The sequence below is a fragment of the Chelonus insularis genome, unplaced genomic scaffold (genome assembly GCF_013357705.1).
Source record: "Chelonus insularis isolate UGA/USDA-ARS -01 unplaced genomic scaffold, ASM1335770v1 contig_64_pilon, whole genome shotgun sequence".
Lineage (NCBI taxonomy): Eukaryota > Metazoa > Arthropoda > Insecta > Hymenoptera > Braconidae > Chelonus > Chelonus insularis.
In genome coordinates, this window is record NW_023276685.1 from 116046 (window position 1) to 140204 (window position 24159).

A 24159-nucleotide genomic window follows, 5' to 3' on the forward strand; every position below is an offset into this window, starting at 1 on the left:
AAATTTAATTATTCTTCAATTTGAAAACTAAAATAATTTAGCTGAAACCCAAAAATATATGTAATGAAAATAGTGAAATTGTTTTGCTTTTCTTGTAAATTTTTCACTAACAGGATCCAAATTTACTGAATAAATAAGTAACGTTTCATTCTTTTTCAAAGTTATTGTAATTAATACTCGTATCGATATTCATCACTGAATAATTTTTTATCGTAAAATACAAAATTTATCTAATTGAAATTCAAATAAGAAGTAATTTAATATTTCTCTCCTCTTCAAAATATAACATAGAAATTCATAAAAATATATATACTGTAGTACAGAACGTATATCTACATATATAATCTAAAAAAGTTCATTGAAAATTTCATCAATTGCTTCAACAAATGAAGGAACTATTTTTGAGGGAGCCGGAGAAATCAATGCTTCATCATTTGGACGATACTTTCCGGTTTGTACTAAAATACCTTTGATTCCTACAGCTTGAGCTCCTTCAACATCACCTCGAACATCCTAGTAAAACCATTTTTTCTAGACAATGAATCAAAAAGTTTTAAATTATTAAGATATTAAAGTTTAAGAGGTTGATCATACGTCACCAATCATGATTGCTTCACTCGGATCTATATCTCCCAATGCAGCTTTAAAAAATTTTTCAGTAGGTTTCCCTACTACATCAGCTTTAACATCAGCAGCATACTCAAGACCTTTAATAAATCCACCAGGTCCAAGTGCTAAACCATCAGAGCGTTCATAATAACGACCATCATGAACCGCTATTAAAGAGGCACCTTGTTTGAGTAATCTATAAAATGATGTACTTTTATTAACAAACAATTGTCAATTATATTATCTGTTATGAATAAAAGTATATGAATATGTACCTAAAAGCATTATTTAGCTCATTGTAATTGAATTTATTCGGTGCTAATCCAATAACAACTGCAGTAGGATTTTCTTCAACTTTAATTAGATCTTCAAAATCTTCCATCGCCTTTTCATTAATCAATAGATGTGGATTTAATTGTTTAGATATTATAAGTTCTCTTGCTGCTGCAAGAGAACTGAATATTTCTTCCTTTTTAATATCAAACCCTAGTTTAATTAACCGGTTGTGCAGATAATTTTTCGATTCCTTAGAGGTGTTTGTAACAAATTTTATTTTTACATTAGAGGTTCTCAATCTAAAAATTATATGTAAAAAAATTTTTAATAATTCACAATTATTATTATAAGAAAATATATAAAAAATACTTTTTTAAAGCTTCTATTGCACCAGGAATAATATTATTTTCTATATGAATAGTTCCACTAAGATCAATTAGTACTGCTTTTATTTTGTTTGTCATAATCTTTTCTTTTTAAACTTATTTTTTTCGTGAAACTCTTTTGTATTTCTGCAAATTTAAAATAAAAAATTGTTTGTTTAATAAAAAGTTCAATTAATTTTTTTTGATTGAATTTGGAGTAAAAAATATCAAGATAATTTTACTCTCATCATTACATAGAAATCTAACTTTACCATGTGTAACACTGAAGTTTACTACTAATGCTCCAAAATGAGTTTAAAGCGTTTAATATTTTTTCTGATTTAAATTTCGCGCGATTAAAAAGTTCATTATCTGCTTATTTATGTTCAAAATGATCTTTTGCTATAGTAACAGTCACTGATCTTATACTAATCAATACTCTTCACATATTATGCGTCTACATGATATCATCATTTCAAGAGAAGTGCATCTTCTTGTAAAATTTTCAACTCTATGAGTTAACAATGAACAGGTGGAAAACAGTGGAAGATAAGTATTAGTAATAACAATATGAATCTCCACGTCAGTTTAATAAATATTTGGTTATATCACGTGAGTTTAAAAACAATTTAAATTGAAATAATAATTAAATCACTCGATGGAGGCTAAGCTTGAAGCTTATAGACGAAAAAAACGCCGAGAAGCAATGGCTGAAGCTGTTAAAAATAGTATTCAAGGAAGATTACACGCCTGGAAAGAACAATCTTATTCATTATTATCATATCGCGAGGTAAGATTTTGTTATTTATCAATAATAAATACATATTTAATACTTCAATTTACGTATAACTATTCACTAATATAAATATAGAGTATCAATAATGTAAAAAATATGTATTTATCTTAAATTCTATAAAATGTACTTTAACGTTAAGAATTAAAAGGTTTCAGGACAAGGATGAAATTGAAAGTATAGGATCTGAAGAAAGTATTGACATATCACCACAAAAACATCCACGAGTGATTAAAATTCTTTATTTCTTATATTTCTTATTGTGGATAACGTTATATATTATTGCACTGCAGCTGGAGTTTGGAGCAATATATTTTATAATAACAGCTCTGATATTTATATGGAAAAATACACGAACAAGTCCAAAGAAAAAGGGAGAAATAAGTGCTTACTCTGTGTTTAATCCGAATTGTGAACCAATTCAAGGATCAATTAATTTAGAACAATTAGAAAGAGAAATGGGTTATGGTGTAGCTACTAGTTTTGCTAGATAGAAATCATTTATTTATTTTTTAGCTAACTAACGATACTTTGGTAATTCAGTTAACCACTGATTAGTTGGTTAATTTATTTATTGTGAGGTGCCTTGTATACAATTTATTTTCCATTCCATAATCAGATTTATTGAAATATCAAGTCATATCTTGAAGTATTTTGTCGGCATCTTGATAACATTTTAGCATATTATGAAGATATTCGTATACGTTTTTGCTTTGAATTTTTTGTCGGAGTGCGGCTATATCAGTTTGAGATTGAAAAGTTTCATCAGGGCATAAAAGAATTTGCTCTAGATCCTTGAGAAAGTCATTCATTATTCGTATATCCAATGATCTACAATAATCAATCATAATATGGTTTTTAATACATTTGTACTCAACTTTAATAAATTTATAATGTTGATATTAAATAATTATTTACGTACTTTAATCTGTCAATATTCATTATTTTTCCATTAAGAGTTAAACCTTCACTGATGATTCTTTTAACTGTTGTTTTGATGTATTCTTTAAAAAAATTAAAAGCATAAATTATTAAATTAATAAAAATGATATACATTTGTACTTTTTGATGTATTAGATAACTTAATTACGACTTTACCTCTAATGATTTGTAAGTCTTGTGATGTTATTTGATCTAAAACTTCGATGACTTCATTGAGCATTTGTGGATCCCATTGGAATATTGTCATTTCTGACAACTTCCAAATGCTATTGCTCAAAACTCTAGCTAAATTTATTTGGTTTGTACGAACAAAATTTTTATTTTCTGCCAAATTAGTATAATTAATTTGAGAATTAAATGAAATAACTGCTTGAGGCATATTCACTTTTAACCTTTGAAGATTAGTGAAATTATAAGGATTTTGAAAATCTGGAAAATCTTTAGAAGCTTCAAGAACTGTTGTTTGAACCATGTCTGATCCTGACATTAGAAAAACACCTTGCTCTAAAAATAGAATAAAAATAGCAATGTCGTAATAAAAAAAAAACATTCATTCATAGAATACTATTCTAATTTTAATAACTATTTAATACTGTGAAAAAACTCACTATCTATATTTGATTGAAGTAATAGTTATTGGAACGATGTTCTTATTAGTTAAATTAATTTACTATTAATATATAATAAAAAATTTTTTATGCCGGGTTGATGACAGAAATTAAGATCATTAATATTATAACTTTTTATTTTTTCTTAAAAAATGAAATATAATTCTGCATACCTTCAATAGGACTTTTATCAACCGCTAAATAAGCAACAATTTTGGATCGATCATAATTAGATAAAGAATATAAACAAGATTCCATAAAATCTGTAGATATAAGAAAAATTAACGTTCTCTTAGGTATCCATTCATGAGTTTCATAAATTTTTTGAAATTCTTTAGCTATCGAAATCCCGATAACGATGTTTGGACCATCAACACCAAGAACAATGTATCTGTCTACAAGAAGAATGGATAATTATGATCTAGTATAAGGTTAATGATATAATAATTTTATGTACAAGAGAATAAGATTATTTTTATAATAATAATAATAATAATAATAACCAATTATTTTATTTGCTTACCCGGCTCGTGAGAACCACGTACTGTTGCTATCACGCAACTGTCATTTCCTGTGATTTCATTGAAAATATTCAAGCCTGACAATGATTTTTCAACACTTTCCAAGGCTTTACTCGTTCTTAAATGTCTAATAAATTATTATAAAATAAAATATGTAAAAAAATAAATTTATATCATTTATTAATAACTCTAGAGATGAATAAAAAAAAAAGTAAACATACGTTACATTGAAAGTGAGATCAAAGTTTGCATTATTTAAATTAGAAATCAATTCATTTCTTAAATGATCATAGTAGTAAAGGCCATTTCCATCCAATTCAAGTTTTTTTCTTTCAATCCGTATTTCAATCACACGTCCTGCTGCAAATCTTCCAATTAAAAATCCACAAAGAAGACACAGAAAACCCACCGAAAATATCAAAGAACAACACATGCGTTTTGTAACAAATTCAGTCGATTCCCCACCCCCACGACCTGTTTGAAAACTTAAAACACGTTGCATCTTGACAAGATTCACGACATTTGTGTTGAGGAATGAGATTGAAGCTTTGAGATGACTTCTCCTAAATGCCCCACTCGTTTAAGTTAGAATAGAAATATATATTTTAACATGGAGCACAACACAAAACTTTGTTTCATCATTGCAATCAAGCAATTCATGGGAGGAATATTTTTCTTTGATCTCTCCTTGGATCATTTACTCAAAAATAAAGCTTTTGTAACAGATTAAAATAGAAATAAATAAATTTTATGAACTAAAATCTTTCACCAGACACATTGAATAAAGTTTATATTTTTTTCAATGATAATCCTTTAAGCTATTTTACTTTTTTTTTATTTTTGTTAAATCTTTAAATCACCTTTCATAAACAAGTGTTATTTTTTTTAAGCAGTCAATTTGATTAGGCTGCCTTAAAAATCGCATAGATAAATGACACTGATTGCCGTTAATGTTTAGTTCATTTTAATGTATAAAAACACTCAATAACAATATAAGCATACGTATTCATTTTCTATTTCTTCTCTCTGGTGGCTGGTTTATATTTCGAGTTTTATTTCGAGGCGATAATACGACACAGTCTTGACATTTATAAATAGTTTACGTTTATATTACATACATGTACAAGGTTATTTAGCTAACACTTTTAAGAAAATCTCAAAATATTACAATTTTCCGCTAAACTTTATAACTGACATAATTTAAAATCAATTGAGATTCTTCTAAAACTTAGCAATAGCTTTTGCCTTTACTTGTGAAAATTAATCGTTAAATGAACTAAATTTTATCATTTATAGAAGCATTATTATTAGTTAATCACAAATCAGCTGGATACACGGTTAAAAACTTTATTTTATTTTTATATTTTAATTACAATAACTCTTTTATAAGTAATAATGTATCTGTAAATATTAATTCATCAGTTAATCAAAACCTAATCACTGTAACGTTTTCACATATACTAATTTGATGATTAACATATTTATGTAATAAACTGAAAAATAGATATGTTTATTAATAATATTTAAAAGATGGTAGTAACATTTGCGGATAATACAAGAAAAATTTACCATGTATTTCCAAGTGCACATAACAGTGATACAGTTATAGTTATAAATATGATTACTTAAAAGTGATCGCTTCAGCATTTTTATTTTTATTATTTTTAACGTCCAGAATAAATTTTAAAAAATTCAATAGTTATATAAATAGTTGATTCGAAGAGCATTTTTTTACTTATGTTTTATCATTTTTGTATGAAAATCACAATTAAACGTAGAGTAAATTTAAATCAAAAGTGTGGTAAGAAAGAAATTTTTTCGAAAAATAATTTAAATTACTCGTATGGTAACTCTGTTTAATTTATTCTATCAACTTATTAGATAATATAGTGACAATAAAAATTTTTAAAAAATGTGAAAGTAAAAATTTCAACATACTTTTCAATCATTAATATTCAATAATTTCTTTTTAATGATAAAATTTTCAAAGAGACTCAAAATTATGAATATATATCTTAAATATTGAAGTTATTTATTCACAAAAATTTAATTTTTTTTGTTTTTTGTACATTAAATGTAAATTAAAATACTTACTGTTTATAACTAAAATTTTCGAGTTTTTGTTGGAATTTTAATTTCAACGATAAATTCAGAAAATAATTATTAAGATTAATTTTATTTACTACAAGCCATCATATTGTTTTTATTATCATTATCGATCAATCGTGTATTAATGTACAAAATGTACATGTTATATTTCTATGTAAAAAAAAATATTTTCATAATTCTTGATAGATGATGACTGAATAAATAATTGAGATTTATGATGTTATTTTTTAAAATCCTTCGAAACTGAACAGTTTAAATTAATGATATACAATTATAATATTGAGGTAAAATCACCAATAATGGACGCTTAAAAATACTGAACTTAAACATTTATAAAATATCTCATCAATATAAAAAATTTCAGAATAAAACAATGTAGATCCGACCATATTGACATTCTTTACAGCGAAGATAAGAATAATAAACTTTTAAATTGTAATAATTACAAAAAATAATAATCTAATACCGCTTATCTTCGCAGAATAGTATGTTTCGTAACGTTTAAGAGAAATTATTTTACATGGAAATAAAGTAATAAATGAAAATGATGATGATGATGATTCTCTCAAAGTGTTAGATGAAATAGAACTCATTATATAATGTATATGTATATTCAAATATACATGATGGAAGAAGATAAATTTTAATTAACTATTTGGTTGTTTTGCAGTTTGTCTATTGGTGGTAGTAGCAAAAGTTGTTTTCAAAACGTAAATTATTAAATTAAAGCATGTGACACTATCATCAGGTTGATTTAATATTAATTCTACTTACAATCGAAAGATTGCTACAAGTTTTGTAAAATTGAAGGTAGTACTAACATTCCGGAAGTATTCAATAAATAACTGACACTGTAAATTTTAGTGTTTTATTTTAAAACAATTAAAAACGTTTTAAAATCGAGACAATGTTAATCAAATGGGTGATGTCATATTAAATCACTTTTAGTGTTGTAAAATAAAACACTAAAATTTACCGTATGATTCTTTGTAATAAAGTAAACAAATTGCCTCCAACATATTACCACGAAAAAAATTATTTTATGTTTTAAGTATTTTTGTAAAACTGCGAATAATCTTTCGAAAACTGATAGTAAAATTGCATTGTCTCCAATAAAAGGTTTCAATTAAAAAACTTATGAACGAAATACCAAGACCAGCAATAAGAATTTCAAAAGCAAACAATAAATCATCTAAACTAAACGGTTTATGATCTTCGCTAAATTGAACTTCTTTTCTAATACATTGATAAGTAACATTTAATTTAGCCCATTCTAAAAGATGTGTAACGATTCCACTTTCAAACATTCGATTATAAATAATTCTAACTCTGTTCAACAATGACCAATTTTGTCTCATTCTGTAAGCCACGTAGAGGGTTGGTTTCATCTCTTTCGAGTGATGCATTTTATATTTTATTGTAAGATCCATATTATTATAATAATCCCAAATTAATGCCATCTGACGACTTTTATGCAAAAATTTCGAATTAATATTTACCATTGTACATCGTTTTTGTATTTTATGAGATAGAAGAAATTCAAAACCTTCCATACAATAGAGTTTGTAATTAGATGCCATAAGATCATCAAATGTGTTAAAATCATCCGACTCAGGTGCATGAATAAATGAAAATATTTTGCTTCGAAGAATTGATTGTATGATCAAAATAAATATCAGTATTGTAGAGAAAAAAATTCTGAATGACATCATATTGGGAACTTTTAAAAGAGATCCATTAAACAATAATCGAAAAACATCTATAGTCGCTCCACCAATGTTTCTATAAACAGATAATCTTAAAACTAATACAGTTAACACTAGAGTAATTAAACTTAAAACTATCACTAAAGGCGAGTACAAACGTAATAATTCAATATAAATGGACATTTTCCCTCTCTGATAAGTAATGAATGTAATTCCACTTTGGCCCAATGCTGAAGTCGAATGTAACAAATCCTTCGAATAAGCTAAATATCGAAAATCGAGTAAAATGTCATAAGTACCACGTGCAAGACTTGCTTCAAGTCCAAGAGTATCACCATTTTGTGTTACAGTACCATATTCGTAAGTACGTGTAATTTGAGGATGGGTATTCAATCGGCGAAATAAAGTATCACTCATAGCTAAGTCAAAGTTTCTCTTTATGCTGCAACTATTGTTCAACGAAATTTCTTGGTGAGGATCGTGTGCGTCTATAATTTGAAAAACACCTCTTATCCCTTTGTATCCGTCAAGTCGAAGAGTTTTATCAAAAAAAAAATAATCACATGGAAAACCTGAAATTGTTATCAAAATTTCAATTTACTGTTCATTTGGGAATTAATTTTTTTTCGATTCAACTTGATTAAAATTATTTTTATTATTACAATTAAATTCATTGAACCATTTAATATGATTGATGCATTCTTTTATAATAAATTTAATAACATTTTGACAAACATAAGTCTTTCAATAATACATTTTTCAGAATCGAAAAATAACTTTGTTAATTTTGAACGTTTATAACACTAACGAAAATATATATTGATTAATAATTAATATAAGTACACTAAAAGAAAAATTTATTTAAAAAAAAAAATAATTCATTAAAATCATTAACATCGAAATTTCAAATAGTTACTATGAAATATTTCTTTAAAATTATGAATATTTTATTTGATTAAACGAATGAAATGTCATTTGTTTTCATACTTGTCGTAACATTGAAACAAATGACAAAATGTGTTTTTGATAACAATATTATTGGATTGAATAAAATATTATCGTGAGAATACTCCAAGTTCCTTTTATAGACTAAATAAAAAAATTTTCTTTTTAACGAAATAAATATGTAAATAAAATATTAGCCTTTATGTCTATCAAAGCCATTATAATGTCAAAAACATTTATTCAATGACTTCAAAATCACTCATATTTATCGAATGAAAACTAACTGATTTTTTATTTTTTATAATAATTAAAAATAAACAACTTTATCATATACAAGAGAAAATGAAAAAACTGACTGTTAATGTGAAAAAACCAATATTACATAAATAATATATACCTGATTGAAATATTTGACTGTACAAATACCAAGAGATATTATTCTTTTCTTCAAGTGTTTCGATGAACTCCCAATTATCAGGTGCCCAGTTCGTAAAGGGATTGTAAGTATAAATGGTGACATTTTTCTCATCTTTGGAGCACAAAACTATTGAATTAAGTAAATCAATTTTCCAAGTATTTAATAGAATATCTATGCTGTCATTACAATTATCAGATTGTAAATAATTTTTAATGATAATAATATTTCCCTGATGATTCCACCATGGTGAAGTTTTAAATTCTTTCATGTAATCATTAAATTGGTTGAGGGAATCAACTGATATAAGATAAAAATTGAGTTTGGAGTTAATAATTGGACTATATAAAATATTTTCGTGATCATTTACATAAAACAAACTTATTCTCTTTATGTTGTGAAGCAATGATATATTGCTATCTTTAAAATCACCCATTAAAAGTATAGGAATATCGTTCACATGACATCTTTTGACGATATTTATCTGCAAAATATATATTTTTTTTTAATGAACTTTATCAACTATATATTTCTAAAACTGATCTAATTCTATTTGATATTCTAAACCGCCAAGAAAATTTTTTAAAAAAAATAAGTGATATTTAAATTAAAATATTGTTATATAATTTTGTTATTTTACTATTTAAAAGTTTATTATTTTTATTATTTTTTATCTAAAAAAAAAGTAGTATTTGGAATTCAGTTTTAGAAAGTATAATAAATATGAACGCTATTTATATTAACTGCTGAATCAACAATGGGATTCTGTGATGGCAATATCTTCCATGATATCACAGGTACAATAATGATACAAATTAATACTTTGAATTGTCTTATCATCATTGACACCAAGAATATGTTGAACAATACAATGCAACTACTTGATCCACTTAAGTTGTAACAAGCAATCGACAATACAATAGTATATATCAATATTGTACAACAGGTCAATATCTACTTAAAATAAACGAATACATTTAAAAACAATTTCACTTATCAGATCATACTATGATAATCTATAATAAATTTTTCTAACATTACTATACATTGTCAATATCAATATTTATTGTACCATAAAAAATATTAATAGCGATCTTTAGAGGATAAACAGTACTACACCAATAACTTTCTCTGTTTGGCAATGAAAGATGTAGCCCATCTAGTACAAAAAATAAAACATAAAAAGTTTTTTAATAAGGCAGCTAATTAGTTTCTTAGTGAGTTTTTTCATCTACTAAGATTGAAAAGGAAAGGTATATCTAATTAGATAATTAAAGATAATTATCTGAAAGGAAACAAACGGAATGTTCAATTGTTTTCAAATTGTTAAATATAGATAGATACGGAAGTTATTGAAAATAATAAAATAAAACATTTTTTTACAGCTAAAAATTTTACAGTTATTTGCTTATGACATCATAATTATAAACGATATTAGTTTAAAATGATCTTGGATTATGAATCATCATCATTTATTGACTAAATTATTCTATTCAACTTGCGGTCATGTAACTCTTTTTCCAACTAGTATTCCTAACAATTTCTCACAACAAGAAACTTATGATTTTGTTTGAATTTTTTTCAGCTGACAAATTATACAATCCGTTATGTAGGACATGTTGAGCCATATTTTGACTTTTCTTAAGACACGAAGAAAATTCACTGTCATTAATGTATACACTTGTAGTTATATTCACATTTCCTATGTTAATGTCATTGCTTCACTGCTTCTTTTCTTTATGATTTTATTTTTGCAACAAAAACATTAAATATAATCATAATATAGTCAAATGTTGGTGCTTGATCTTTTATTATGATTGCTTATCAAAAAATTTGATGTGTTTTTTTATAACATCATTGATTATATAAATTCGAGGGATTTTTCTAATACTTACAGATGAAGAAATAAAAGTTCACTATTTGCTTCTGGGGCAGATCTTTTCTAATTTTAATATCTAAAATGATTATATTTTAATAAAAAATGATCAAATATTAATAAATGACAACCTCAAGAAAAGTCCGATTTTTCTCTTTGAAAGTTTTTCCATTGAAGGTGCTTTTTGAAAAAAAAAAAATATTGTTCCCATGACTCAAACGAATTTGAAAAGTACAAAAAAGATATAATCCCTTATTTGTTAAAAATTTTAAGGACCTATTTAATGATTGAAAAATTTGTCAGTTTTTAAATATCATCGTTTTTTTTTTATATAGCGGTAAGATGAAAGACAAACAGTAATTTACTTGTTGAATTTGATATAACATAACATTTTTTTCATATTCTACATTTACGTGCATCCGATCTACTTTCACGCAACGAGATTGATTAATTCTTCCAGTGGTAAGAATCTGAATAGCAAACATTTATGCCAGCAATCGTTTTTATTAAATTTTCTATCAGTATTTTCACATAAGGACTAGTGAATGCATAGACAATTTTCTTAATTCTACTTGGGAACAACTGAATTCTCAAATGAATAACAATTCTTTAATGAATATAAAAAAGTAATACATACATACATATAAAAATAGAATTGGAACGAAATTTCTCTATTTGTTAATTTTTTTTTTTTTCACAAAATTGTAATTTTTTTGAAATAAAAAAACTGTGCGTCTATGAAGGGGATGAAGCAATATGAGTGAGATACATTTTATAGTTTGAATCTTAGTCTCTCTTTATAAAATAATGTAATCGTGAGAAAAATAGTTAATAACAATAAAATGGTTGTTAATGATATTTCATTTAAAGTTAATTGAATACTAAATTGTGAATGCCATAGTTTTAATGAAATTTTTCAGTTCTCATTTTGAAAAATTCAAAGGGAAAACCGAAAAAATGAAAAAGGAACCGGATTTTGAATATGAATACCCCATTATTCCATCTCTTTTAGTAAATGTATCCATAAAATTTCTTATTTAATATTAGATAATGATGATAGGGACAATTGTTACTAAGTAAAAAAAATTTTTGGAAATTAAATGATAATTAACTTTGAGCGGTGAAAGAAATAAAAGCTTTCTCTTAAAGAAATAAATTTAGATGAAATTAAAGTTATATGTTTCGGGAAGTTGTTATTGAAACTTAATTAAAAATTCCTCATAAATTAAAAAGCATTCAGAAGAAATAAAATAAAGTTTTTAAAATGTAACTCAAATAATTTCCTATTTGCTAGTAGGTTGGTGAAAATAATGTTGCTAATTACGTGGTAAATGATGGTCTTAAAATTAAAAGGATAAATATACATGAATGTAGGTAAAAACGCTTTGGCTATTAAAGACTACCTTTTATGGAGAAAAAAAAATATTTTCATTATGGCTTAAACCTGACTACTCAACAAAAGTAAATAGTAAAAATACTTGAATGACCACAGTGAAAGGCTATTAGAAGAACCTTAAATACATAGAAAATACTTCTGATTGAAAAGAATCTCAAGTTTTTTTTCAAGAAGACTACGGCAACTTGTTGATAGATTTTGCACATATAATAAGTTAACTTGGTAGAAGTAGGGTTGGAGTTGAAAGTCAGAAGCAGCTGGAAAACTTAGGAAGGGAACGGAGATGTTTGTTGCTCTGTGTTGTTGTATATCCGTTATATTGTGTTTCGTACCACGTTATACTTGAGTCCAGAGACCTCAGAGAAGGGCACAGAGAGCACTTTACGCACTCCCACTTGATCGGTTGGTATGCCACTTTTTCCATGTCTTTCTCTTGCTCTTCCCCCTCTTTACTACTATATTTCCACCACATTCACGTTCTTTCATCTAAACATCAAGTATCCTCAGTCCTGCTGCTGCAGACTCAAGAATACCGTGACTTTTAGAATTTTACGTTACACTCTCAACTTCTTAAGATTCTTTTACTCAATAGTATACTGAAAGAGTTTTATCATTACACAGAATGATTTGCCGTTTATAGAAAAGAAAATTATTTGCTCAGTGTCATTGATGAGCACTTTTGCAGTTGTTAAAATGATGTGGATGAGAGTGTAAATAGTGCTAAATAACTCGAATAATAAGTGACAACTGTTTATTTTCTCTCCAAAAATCAAAACAATGAGGTGAGATTTAAGTATTAATGCCAAACGTTCGGTGTCTCAATTAATATCATCTTGAATGAGAAGAGTTTTTTTGTGCCTGATTTTGGTGAAAAAGGTGTGAGTGAGCCAGCGTATCAATAAGTACATATTCACTCGACCATGACCTCAAGATGTAAACTGACGATGATCCGGCTTTAAAGAACCGTTACACCTTCGGTAAAATATAACATTACTCTACAGATGGTATTGATATGTTAAAACATGTTTAAGGAAAAATAGACTCCTAATATATGCACACGAAAGAATATCACTAAATTAGTGAATCAATATGAGATAAATAGTTATGTTTATTCATTGAAAATATTATATAGAATATTCGAGGAAGGACATTAAATAATAAATTAAATACCATACATTTGCAAAATATTTCAATTTTAGTAGAATTAAAATTAACTGTTAATTAAAAATTATTTTATTAAAACAACAACAATTTGCCAGTTTCTTTTTTTTTAGAAGAAAGCCAGACCCGCATTTTTGTGAATAATAAGCAATCATTTATGTAAGCTGTGAAATGGGTTACTACTCATTCATTTAGATTTAGAGAAAACAATTAAAATAAAAAAAAAAAGTTTATTGTAAATAATGGCACAAAAAAATTAATCATATCTTTACGGTATGATTTAAATTTTAATATCAGAAACAATGAATATAAATATGAAAGTATTTTCGCCAAATAATTGACTATTAAAATAATAATCCAATTATTATTTGAGTCATAACATAACAATTTTATTTTTACACATATCAAATGTATGAGCTGCAATACATCTCCTTGTGATGCAAATCGTTGAAAACATAATCTTTATAGTAGTCAGCTTGTAATTCAAATTCCATGACCTTTCACATTTCTTAAGCTTCTGATGATGTGAATACTCAAGTTATTTATATGGTAAAATATAAAATCATAATACAAATAGAAAAATTCTCATTATTACTTCACAAAAAATTACATACAAAGCTAAAGTCAACTTTTTATTTATATTTGGGAATTTTTTAAAAATAATTTATTGCTGAAGAGATAAAAATTTTCTCATTTAATTTAATAAAATGGATAAAGGAAATTTTTTACATTATTATTTCGTCAAGTATTTCATTACCAGTGTATTTCTAAAAAAGGCATTTATATTTTAAATAATATGATTAGATAAAAATATAAATAATTAAAATTATTTAGCTCAATTGCGTAACGTTAATTTGAAATGTAGAAGAAAATTTTGAGTTGAATGTGGAGAAAAAGAAAAATGAAATTTAAAATTTTTATCACGCAGTGATGGATTAAATGTGTTATCAGAGAGATGAGAAAGTATCTTTACCGGTGTTGGATGAATCTTGTGATCGTGTAGGAAAGAGAAAGAGAGAGACGTCAATGCCATCGAAGACTAAGATTCAAGTAGTACAAAAAGATGCCTTCAAGCAATTCATTTAAATTTTTTCTGGCCAAATTCTTTACATTTATTTACATTTAATTTTATACATTTTAAATTGATTAAAGTTATTATAGTTATCTTTAAAAAATCATTTTATAATAAATAATCGTTTCCACTTCCAGATTTACAGCAACTTTAATATTATTTTTAATAATATCTACATTCAATCAGAGTAACGCACAATGGAGACCTTGCGTGGAATATAAACGAGATTTACATTTACCTTGTAAATGTTCACAATCACCAGAACATCCACGCTCAATCCGTATGGATTGCGATCGGGTTATTTTCAACCGAGAATCGTTGGAAATCCTGCGAGATCAACCAATAGTATCAATAAGTCGTCGTAATTGTGGCTACCAAAAGTTACCTGAAGATTTATTAATGTCTGGTGTGCAACTAGAAAAACTGGATCTTACTGGAAACTCAATTCAAAGACTGATGGATCGTCATCTGATGTCTCAAAGGCATCTAAAGGAATTGAGACTTGGTGACAATTTATTGGGAGATAATCTTAATCCTATTTTCTCTACCAACGAATTTCATGATCTAGAAAAACTTAAATTATTAGATTTACGTGGAAATGGTTTGAGAAGTTTGGAGGAGGGTATTTTTAAAGGTTGCATCAATCTTGAAGAACTATATCTTGATGATAATAATTTGACGGCCGTTCCAGCTGACTCTTTAAAGGGTCCAAGGACTATCAGATTACTTTCGCTTGCCGGGAATAATATTGGTAAGTCATTCAATTGATCAATTGTGTTGTGAGAAGAATAATATAATAGATATAAATATTGCATAAAGATTAGTACAAAAACTTTAAATAATTATCAAAAAACATATAAGTAGTTGTTATATCTTTAAAAGTTCATTATTATTCATCAAAAAAGTTTGTAAAGTTTAAAAATGAATAAACGTTAAATTTATAGTATTCTATTTATGAATAATTATATTTTTAACAGATAATATGTCTCAGAGATATAATCGTATAAAAAAAGAGAACGCTTGAAGTATCTATTGAATGTTTAATGATGAATGAAATAATTTATACATTGCGAAAGTATGTATGTAAAACGTTTTTCTAACTTCTAACACTATTCATAACATTGTGTAAAAAATTGACTGAGTTTTAACATTCATCTTTTTACATCGTACTTGTATCTAAGTTACTCATTTAACACTTACAACGATATAATAACATTATAATTTAAATTTAAGTCGAAACACTTTGTATAAAAAATGTCCTTGAACCTTCTTTCCAACTATGGAACACGACTTAATCTCCATACTAAGGTCATTATTTTTTTATTCAAAATGTTAGATTTATTGTAGTTGAACCTAATTTGATTGAGAACATAAACAATGAATTTTATATAAATATTTAAATTCAGATAAAAATGTAAAAAGATTTGTATTGTATTTCATGTAATGAAAGTAAATGGTTTTTTTCCAGGTTTTCTACCAAGGAATGCCTTTGGTAATTTGGGTGAATCTCTCTTTCGAGTAGACTTGAGTCGTAACGAATTATTACAGATGGAAGATGATGCTCTGGCTGGTTTGCAACATCTGCTCTTCTTCAATCTCTCTCGCAACGATCTAACTCGATTTAACAGCGACGTTTTCAAGGGTAATTATACATGATCTAGAAGTCTTACCACGCCTTATTCTACCTTCACTATATCTTCGTATACTACCACAGCAAAAATAACTTTACTTGTTCTCGACTTCATCTGAAAGTTATCGTTCACTGTACCTTCCAATTCTAACAACACCTTATGGGAACTGAAAAAAAGAACGAATGAAACATTGCGGTTAAGTTATGCTGTCGTATCGTGAGAAAAAATCTACACACAAACTCCTTAGTGTTCTTTTTTCTGGATAATATAATGAGCAAACGTCATACTGACGACCAAGACCCCGTGCTTAGTTCACCAAGTTCCGCATGGATCCACTTAACTCTCACGAACACCTACCGGGGGTAAACGTTCTCTTATTCAATTGTATTGCAAATTTCCGCTTTCTTATTGAACTTTTTGCCGGTTCATCATAAATAATCTTTTTTCTATGTATTTATTAGACGAAAACGACTACCATTCATATAAAAAATATTTTTAAAATAAGATATGTATCATTTATCATGTGATATGATTAATTTAAACAACTTTCTTTCGTCATTTGTCACCAGGATTTTTATAATTAAAGACCTTGTTCATTCATTATTTTTTTTTTTTTTTCATTAATTACTTAGATAGTATTTATTATTCAGACATGTATAATTATATTACAACAAAAAATAATAATGAAGAATAGAAATTTTTCTCAGAGAAAATTAATTTATCTAAAAGTACTTTAGAAAAGAGAAAAATTACTACTTCAGTGGTAAGATTGACAAAGGTCTGAGTTTCAAATATAAATTATCATATTGATTTCCAAGCAATAAATCGATAGAATTTGATTTGAATATTCAAAACTTTCACCAGTTCACGTGAGTAAGTATACCAATTTTTTTTCCCAGTGATTAAAACGATTTCTTCACTTATTGCAACAGGATTTTATAATTAGAATTTTTTGTTAATTAGCATTCAAGCAGTATGTGAAAAACAATGCTTGATGAAGCCAACAATATTGACGATTACATTATTATTTTTAGGCGCTCATAATTTGTTGCAACTGGATTTATCGACCAACTTTCTCCAAGAATTTCCATCTGATGCTCTTCGACACTTGGAAAGATTGAAATTTCTCAACATTTCTAACAACTTAATAACCGTAAGATATTTTCTATTTATTTATTATTTATTTTTTTTTTGATACATTATATATTATTCAAAAAAATTAGATTTATTCAAATTTTTAAGGAATGATAATTCATAATTATTACAATTTTCGTAACAAGTTAATGTATTGTGCATGAAATAATTCTTTTCAGAAGTATACAAACTTTTTCACATTATTAACTTACTGATGGGATTAATTTTTCTATTTTTGAGCTGTATAATGAGAATCGACAAAATTATTTGTAACATAAATTTATAATTCGATCAAAATAAACCGCTCTTTCAATGTTCAACGTTAATTTATTTAATGAATTTGAATAGCATACAGATTTCATTTAAAAAATAACATTTTATAATGCAATTTTTTATATGCTTCTCGTTACTAATATCAGTTGTTTTTTGTTCAAATTAAATAATAAAAATGATATGTTTATTTAAATATGAAGAAACTGTATATGTACATGAAACATAAATAATGATGGAATTTCTATAAATAAAAGATTTTCATGTTAACCAGTAATAAATACTTCAAGTACAAATAGCCGGTTATTAAATAAGTGTTCAAGACCGAGATTTTATCTGATAGTAATGCTTTTGCTTTGATAATTTTTATGTTAGACATTGCATGTTATTTAGTGAATTAAAAAAAAATTATACTAAATTTCAAAATTTAATATTAGTATATAAGAGAAAGTAGTATTAAGTTAACTAAATGGTGTTGAATTTTTAATTTTTTACTGGCTCATAATCACCTTGAGGCGTAAAAAAACTATAACTCGATATGAAATATGAAAAAATTGATCGGTTTGAAGTGCTAATATTATATTTAAAATAGAAAATTTACTTTAGAATAGTTATATCTCATCTTGACCTCAAATAACTTAGGTTTTACCTAAATAAGTCAAAATAAGGTCATTATATTGACTCTTGACTACTACTAAAAAACCTATGTGCTATATTGATGATATTATTTCATGTTAAAAAATTATAAACTTTTGAAATGATTTTTTTTTATATATTTTTAAAAAATTTTTAGTCAAAAAAAGTTATTTTATTCATGTAACAAAACTACTAATTAATAAACATATTGAATATAGAAATTTAAAGAAAACTATTCAACTGTACTACATTATATAAAATATTACAGGAAATCGAAAGGACACACTTGGCAAGTTTAACCGAGCTTCAAGTACTTGATCTGAGCAAAAATAATATAGGACGTCTTGGAGTAAACGCCTTCACCAATCTCACGGCTCTTACCCGGCTTGATTTGAGTTTGAATGCTTTACGAACGGTATTCATATAATTTTAAAATTATACAAGATAGATGAAAAGTGTTGACTACAATTCATATTTCCTTGTTTTTAGGTTGAAGAATCGGCATTTGAAGGATTAACCAATTTAAAATGGCTATCTCTTCAAGACAATAATATTTTACTCGTTCCTGCCGCAGCTATAGATCGACTACCGTCACTTGCACACTTACACTTGGAATTCAATCGAATAGCAGCCATTTCAAATGAATTATTACGATCAGCAATAACTAATCTTGTTTCATTAGCAATGACAAGAAATCTTGTACGTGAAATTCCATCAAGAATGTTTTTAAACTTTGACAAACTCATCAGTATTGAATTATCAGGAAATATGCTCTCCTCTATTACTCAACAAATGTTTGTTGGACTTGAAGATACTCTTTTAAACTTAGATTTATCAAACAACCGTTTAATTTCAGTATCACCGCTAATGTTGAAGAATTTATTGTCTTTAAATTTAGCATCAAATCATCTTAAACGTCTAACTCCAGATACTTTCAATAATTTATCAAGACTTAAATATTTAAACATAAGTGAAAATCCTCTTTATGGAGGTTTCCCACCTGTTTTTCCATCGTCTTTAGTCATATTGGATGCTTCTAGGACAGGATTAAAAATTCTTCCTACAGTCTTACTACTGAATTTGGATTCTTTATCAAAATTATATCTTTCTCATAATCATCTTCAAGAAATCGGAGAAGGAACTTTTCAGCATCTTTATAATCTTACTTCGATTGATCTTTCATATAATATTATCGAAAGAATTGATAATGGAGCATTTGTAGGATTAATCAATCTTTATAAGCTTAACTTAAAAGGCAATAGATTAACTTCATTTGCTGGAGAATATTTTAATACTGGAACTGGCTTGGAAATACTTGATTTATCCGACAATGCTATCAGTTATGTTTCACCAACAGCCTTTATTATTCATCCTAGGTTAAAAGAGCTTCGACTGAATGGTAATAGATTTGCTCGCTTTCCCAGTGAATTTATTAAGTCTTTACAATTTTTACAAGAAATTGATCTTTCAAAGAATGCTTTAAAAAATGTAGGAGAGTTTGCATTTGCTCAAATGGGTAGACTTCAAAAACTAAATTTATCGAATAATAAGATTGAATCTATTGATGAATTAGCTTTTCATAATTCTACACAATTACAAATAATTGATTTATCCAACAATGTTCTTGAAAGTTTAAGTGAAAGGACAATGGAAGGAGTTTTGAGAGTTGAATTTTTGGATTTATCCAACAACAAATTATCATCACTTCCTGATACCATTTTTGATGGATCAAAGATTAAAACTGTTGAACGAATAAATTTGTCTAATAACAAATTTGCAGAAATTCCTACTCGTGCTTTGCAACGACAATCAATTTCACTTCATCATTTAAATATGGCAAAAAATAAACTTGTACAAGTTTTTACGCAAGAAATAATAAACAGTGTAAAAGAGTTAGACCTTTCACAAAATCCATTAAGTGAAAATGCAATCGAAAGTATCTTAGGAGAAGCAAAAATTTTGCGAGCTCTTAATTTAGCTCAAACAAACATAAAAAATATTTCTCGATTAGAGACTCCATTTTTGAAATCATTAAATCTCTCTGGAAATAATTTAACTACTGTACGATCAAGTGCATTAGAGCGAGCAACACTTTTACAAACACTGGATTTATCTTTCAATAATATCAATGACTTTACAAGCTTTGCAAATGTGTATAAAGTTCTCCCAGTGTTAAGAAATTTAGATATATCAGGTAACAAATTTAAATACGTTAATGAAAGTAGTTTTGAAGGCTTGGATAAATTACGTGTATTAAAAATGTTTAGCCTCTCAGAAGTAATAAGAATAGAGAAGAATGCATTCAAATTCTTAAACAAATTAAGAAAACTTATAGCTTATGATTATCCTCGATTGGGATATTTTGATGTTCAAGGAATTCTTAAAGATATGCATAATCTTGAAATATTAGATGTTGAAATCAAAGATTCTTCAGCTGGTAACGATTTACTGACAATTAGATCTCATCCTCGTCTTCAACAATTAACTTTGCGTGGTGAAAGACTCAAAAATATACTTTCTAGCACCTTAGTAGGTGTAAGAAATCCTCATCTAAAAATTGGTCTTAAAAATTCATCAATAGAATCGTTGCCTGCTGCTCTTTTTTTTCCAGTGCCACGATCAACTCAAGTTGATCTGGACATCTCTGGAAGTAAATTTTCAACAATTTCTGCCCAGTTTATAACAGCTTTAGATGAGAGAAATGGAATGGTGCGAGTACGAGGATTAGAAACTAACCCGATTAAGTGTGATTGTGAAACTAAAAATTTATGGAGATGGTTAAGAATAATTTCCAATAATCTTCAAGTTCGTTGTAAAAGTCCTGAGCATTTAGCTAATAAGTTATTAATGGATTTAACTGAAGATGTTTTATCATGCGAAAGAATATCTACAAAGCCGCAAATGACTCAAACTACACCAGGAACGCGGCCAATTGGATCATCAGAACCAGAAATTATTTGGACTGTAGCTCCAACTGTAACTGATAATAGAAATAAAAATTATCAAGATAAAAATGGTCTACCTGTTACTGGAACGACTGACGATACTTTAATAATTGGAATAGTCGGAGGAGTCGTTGCTTTTATCGCAATTGCAATTATTATAATATGCATTTGTCGGTTAAAGTGGAGCAGCCAAGTAAACGAAGCTAGAATAAATGGTATGGCATCAAGTATTCATGATACTTCAGTTATTCAACCTGCAAGTGTTTATTCCGGAAAAATGAACCATGAAGCTTATATAGGTTCTTATAATAACTCAACATTAGGCCATGGAAATGGACATACTGGTCCAAATACTCCGGTTCAAATAGTACCTTATGTGCAACCAATGCATGTCATGCATCCTGTAACACCGCCACAACCAATATATGGTTATTACGGAGAAAATCCTTCACATTTACCTATGTATGTCTGCGCTTCCGACGATAAATTTAATAGATAGTTAGTACATGTTCCTTTTATTTAATTAAAATTATTCATAAATGATCTATAACGAATTTATGCAATAATATTGCATTTAAATTTTATTTTGTAAATATATATTGAAGAGTTTATTTATATTATATATCATATGAAATTTTGTATAATTATTACTGTAATAATTATTATTACTTTTATTATGAACAATAAGTAATATTGGAATTTTTTTTTTATAATTACGAATTTACTCACCCACTTTATATTACATTAATTTGTATTAATTATGCAAAGTACAATCCATACCGTGTAAGGTTATAAAAAACATGAGTTATATAGTATTATGAAGATGACTGAAGAATTATTTTATACAGTAACTTCAAAATTATGATGAAGTTTTTACAGGTAAAATGAGGCTCACATGTACTCTTCCGATTAATATTAATCATTCAATTATCACGTAGTCTCTGTACATATTGATCAATGTACAAGCAGTAAATTTCTTTTTATTTTTTTACGATCAATCAATTTTTTTTATTCTATAAGCTTTTTTGCTCTAAAAAAACGCCTCAGATAAAAGACCTGCCAAGTTGCTAGACCCAATAAACAACACATTGAGAATATGCTGAAGTATAAAACCCGAGCATTTGTTGCTTCTGCAAATTCATAAAAATATACATAATTCATGTAATAGTTATTTAAAATATTTATTTAGTAAATTTTTTAATGAGTAAAATAAGTTTACTACCATTTGTATCTCGCATTTGTTCTTCTCTTTGACGCATTCTTGCAAAATCTAAAACAATACTTTCTGATAAATCTTCCAAACGTTTGAGCTCAACTTCAATTGGTTTTAAGTTCGAAGCTTCTCCAATCTATTAATGAATAAAATAAATATTACAAAAATATTTTAAAAAAATAAAAAATAGTCAGTCAAAAAGTTACAATTAATTAATTAATAGTTACTTTTTAAACTTATTATGATTGAATAAAGTAAAGATTTAAGATACGAATAGTTGCTATTAATGAAAAGAATAAGCTAATAATTAGTCAAAAATTTATTACATATCATTACAAACTAGCTACAAATAATAATTAGAATACAAAAATAGTTAAATAGTTGTTAAAATAAAAAAAATAGAAAAGTATTAGGTGAAAACAGAAAAAGAATAACACACATAAGCTAAAGAAATACAATTTTAATTTACCATCTGCGCGCCCAAATAAGATCACATATAAAAAAAAGAAAGAGTAAAAATTTGATTGAAATGAGAAATAATTTCATTTATTAATAAATGTTTGATGACATACCGCTTCATAATTTTTAGCTTCAATACCATGCTTGGTAATTAGAGTAACTTCTTGGGTCATACCTTGTTGATCTATGAAATAAATGAATCGAATTTTGAGTATTGACATGAAAGAAACTTTTCATTAAATAAATAATTAAAGTTTAAAATGAAAGCGTAGTAATTTTTACTTTTTTAAATAAAATAATGACAAGTAAAAATATAATTTTATACAGAAATATTATATTTATTTTGAAGAACATTTTTCGTTCATCAAAATTGAAAACTTACGAATTGGAAGATTCGAAACAAAACAAATTTCAAAAGTATCTACATTTTCAGTAACGAATGAAAATTTCCACTCTTTTCCATGTGGAATATCTTCTTTACGAGCAAGTACATGCCCTTTAGAGTCTGTAACCTAAAGTTATAAGTTATAAAATTAATTTTCCATATTGTAGGTTAGTTGAACTTAACCTAATCAATTGATTTATAATTAGTAAAAAATACAAATAAATGACACTTACAGTATAATCAACGCGTTGACCAGGTGCCTCAGATATTTTATATTCTCCAGTTACCAGAACATTTGCTTGAAGTTCTTCTTTTAAACATTTTCGCCCATTCGGCTCTAAGTGAAACATTATACTTTGTACATTGGCTATTACCAAAAGTAATACCCAAATAGGGTAGTAAAATGAACTCATATTTAATAACAACTACTATTAATGAATAACTCCAATAATTTTTTTTTTTTATAAGTAAATATTATTGTAAAAGCTTTAAGAAACAACGAAGAAAGTCAATGTACGTCTGTCAACATTTCGATGAGTTGGCAGCCATTGGAAAGTGGAGAGTGATCACTTTTTTCTTTTTGACGTGTATTTCGGAGCACTGTAGGAGATGACGCCATTCAAAATGCTATAGCCAATCACGTTGGCTATTTTTCCTTTTCTTTTCATATGATTTGAATTTGTAAACGGTTA

At 26.8% G+C, this 24159-nt stretch overlaps 5 protein-coding genes across 6 annotated transcripts; 2 read left to right on the forward strand and 3 right to left on the reverse strand.

Moving 5' to 3' along the window:
* Positions 1-182: 182 nt before the first annotated feature.
* Positions 183-1544, reverse strand: LOC118070555 (haloacid dehalogenase-like hydrolase domain-containing protein 2). Its single transcript, XM_035089237.1, has 5 exons — positions 1523-1544; positions 1255-1397; positions 885-1184; positions 595-805; positions 183-513 (listed from the first exon to the last, which is right to left on the reverse strand). The coding sequence occupies exons 2-5, from the start codon at positions 1347-1349 to the stop codon at positions 346-348; spliced, it is 774 nt and encodes a 257-aa protein (XP_034945128.1). The 5' UTR covers positions 1350-1397; positions 1523-1544; the 3' UTR covers positions 183-345.
* Positions 1545-1729: 185 nt separating this feature from the next.
* Saysd1 (SAYSVFN motif domain containing 1) lies at positions 1730-2950 on the forward strand. The gene is made up of 2 exons (XM_035089273.1): positions 1730-2040; positions 2202-2950. The coding sequence occupies exons 1-2, from the start codon at positions 1909-1911 to the stop codon at positions 2535-2537; spliced, it is 468 nt and encodes a 155-aa protein (XP_034945164.1). The 5' UTR covers positions 1730-1908; the 3' UTR covers positions 2538-2950.
* LOC118070576 (uncharacterized) lies at positions 2598-5291 on the reverse strand. Its single transcript, XM_035089272.1, has 6 exons — positions 4336-5291; positions 4117-4241; positions 3767-3988; positions 3142-3489; positions 2966-3047; positions 2598-2874 (listed from the first exon to the last, which is right to left on the reverse strand). Exons 1-6 carry the CDS (start codon positions 4614-4616, stop codon positions 2676-2678), a joined length of 1257 nt encoding a protein of 418 aa, XP_034945163.1. The 5' UTR covers positions 4617-5291; the 3' UTR covers positions 2598-2675.
* A 7762-nt stretch (positions 5292-13053) lies between these two features.
* On the forward strand, positions 13054-22408 carry LOC118070581 (chaoptin). The gene is made up of 6 exons (XM_035089279.1): positions 13054-13343; positions 14932-15545; positions 16263-16436; positions 17460-17578; positions 18734-18880; positions 18955-22408. Exons 1-6 carry the CDS (start codon positions 13339-13341, stop codon positions 21907-21909), a joined length of 4014 nt encoding a protein of 1337 aa, XP_034945170.1. The 5' UTR covers positions 13054-13338; the 3' UTR covers positions 21910-22408.
* bai (Transmembrane emp24 domain-containing protein bai) lies at positions 22364-24051 on the reverse strand. Of its 2 annotated transcripts, XM_035089299.1 has the most exons (6): positions 23701-24051; positions 23465-23594; positions 23196-23266; positions 23093-23095; positions 22633-22759; positions 22364-22540 (listed from the first exon to the last, which is right to left on the reverse strand). In XM_035089299.1, exons 1-6 carry the CDS (start codon positions 23878-23880, stop codon positions 22419-22421), a joined length of 633 nt encoding a protein of 210 aa, XP_034945190.1. In that variant the 5' UTR covers positions 23881-24051; the 3' UTR covers positions 22364-22418. The 2 variants fall into 2 exon arrangements, with proteins under 2 accessions (XP_034945190.1, XP_034945191.1); XM_035089300.1 differs by lacking the exon at positions 23093-23095 and having other exon boundaries at positions 23701-24045.
* Positions 24052-24159: the final 108 nt, after the last annotated feature.

Coding starts and splice junctions, on each gene's coding strand:
- LOC118070555 (XM_035089237.1), bottom strand. CDS start 1,349: ATGACAAACAAAATAAAAGCAGTACTAATTGATCTTAGTGGAACTATT. Junction 1,185..1,254: donor GCAATAGAAGCTTTAAAAAA/GTATTTTTTATA, acceptor TATAATTTTTAG/ATTGAGAACCTCTAATGTAA. Junction 806..884: donor GAGCTAAATAATGCTTTTAG/GTACATATTCAT, acceptor ATCATTTTATAG/ATTACTCAAACAAGGTGCCT.
- Saysd1 (XM_035089273.1), top strand. CDS start 1,909: ATGGAGGCTAAGCTTGAAGCTTATAGACGAAAAAAACGCCGAGAAGCA. Junction 2,041..2,201: donor CATTATTATCATATCGCGAG/GTAAGATTTTGT, acceptor AAAAGGTTTCAG/GACAAGGATGAAATTGAAAG.
- LOC118070576 (XM_035089272.1), bottom strand. CDS start 4,616: ATGCAACGTGTTTTAAGTTTTCAAACAGGTCGTGGGGGTGGGGAATCG. Junction 3,989..4,116: donor ACGTGGTTCTCACGAGCCGG/GTAAGCAAATAA, acceptor TTCTTCTTGTAG/ACAGATACATTGTTCTTGGT. Junction 3,490..3,766: donor TGATAAAAGTCCTATTGAAG/GTATGCAGAATT, acceptor TTCTATTTTTAG/AGCAAGGTGTTTTTCTAATG.
- LOC118070581 (XM_035089279.1), top strand. Junction 16,437..17,459: donor TAACAGCGACGTTTTCAAGG/GTAATTATACAT, acceptor TATTATTTTTAG/GCGCTCATAATTTGTTGCAA. Junction 17,579..18,733: donor TTTCTAACAACTTAATAACC/GTAAGATATTTT, acceptor AAAATATTACAG/GAAATCGAAAGGACACACTT.
- bai (XM_035089299.1), bottom strand. CDS start 23,880: ATGAGTTCATTTTACTACCCTATTTGGGTATTACTTTTGGTAATAGCC. Junction 23,595..23,700: donor GTCAACGCGTTGATTATACT/GTAAGTGTCATT, acceptor TTATAACTTTAG/GTTACAGACTCTAAAGGGCA. Junction 23,267..23,464: donor TGTTTCGAATCTTCCAATTC/GTAAGTTTTCAA, acceptor TTTATTTCATAG/ATCAACAAGGTATGACCCAA.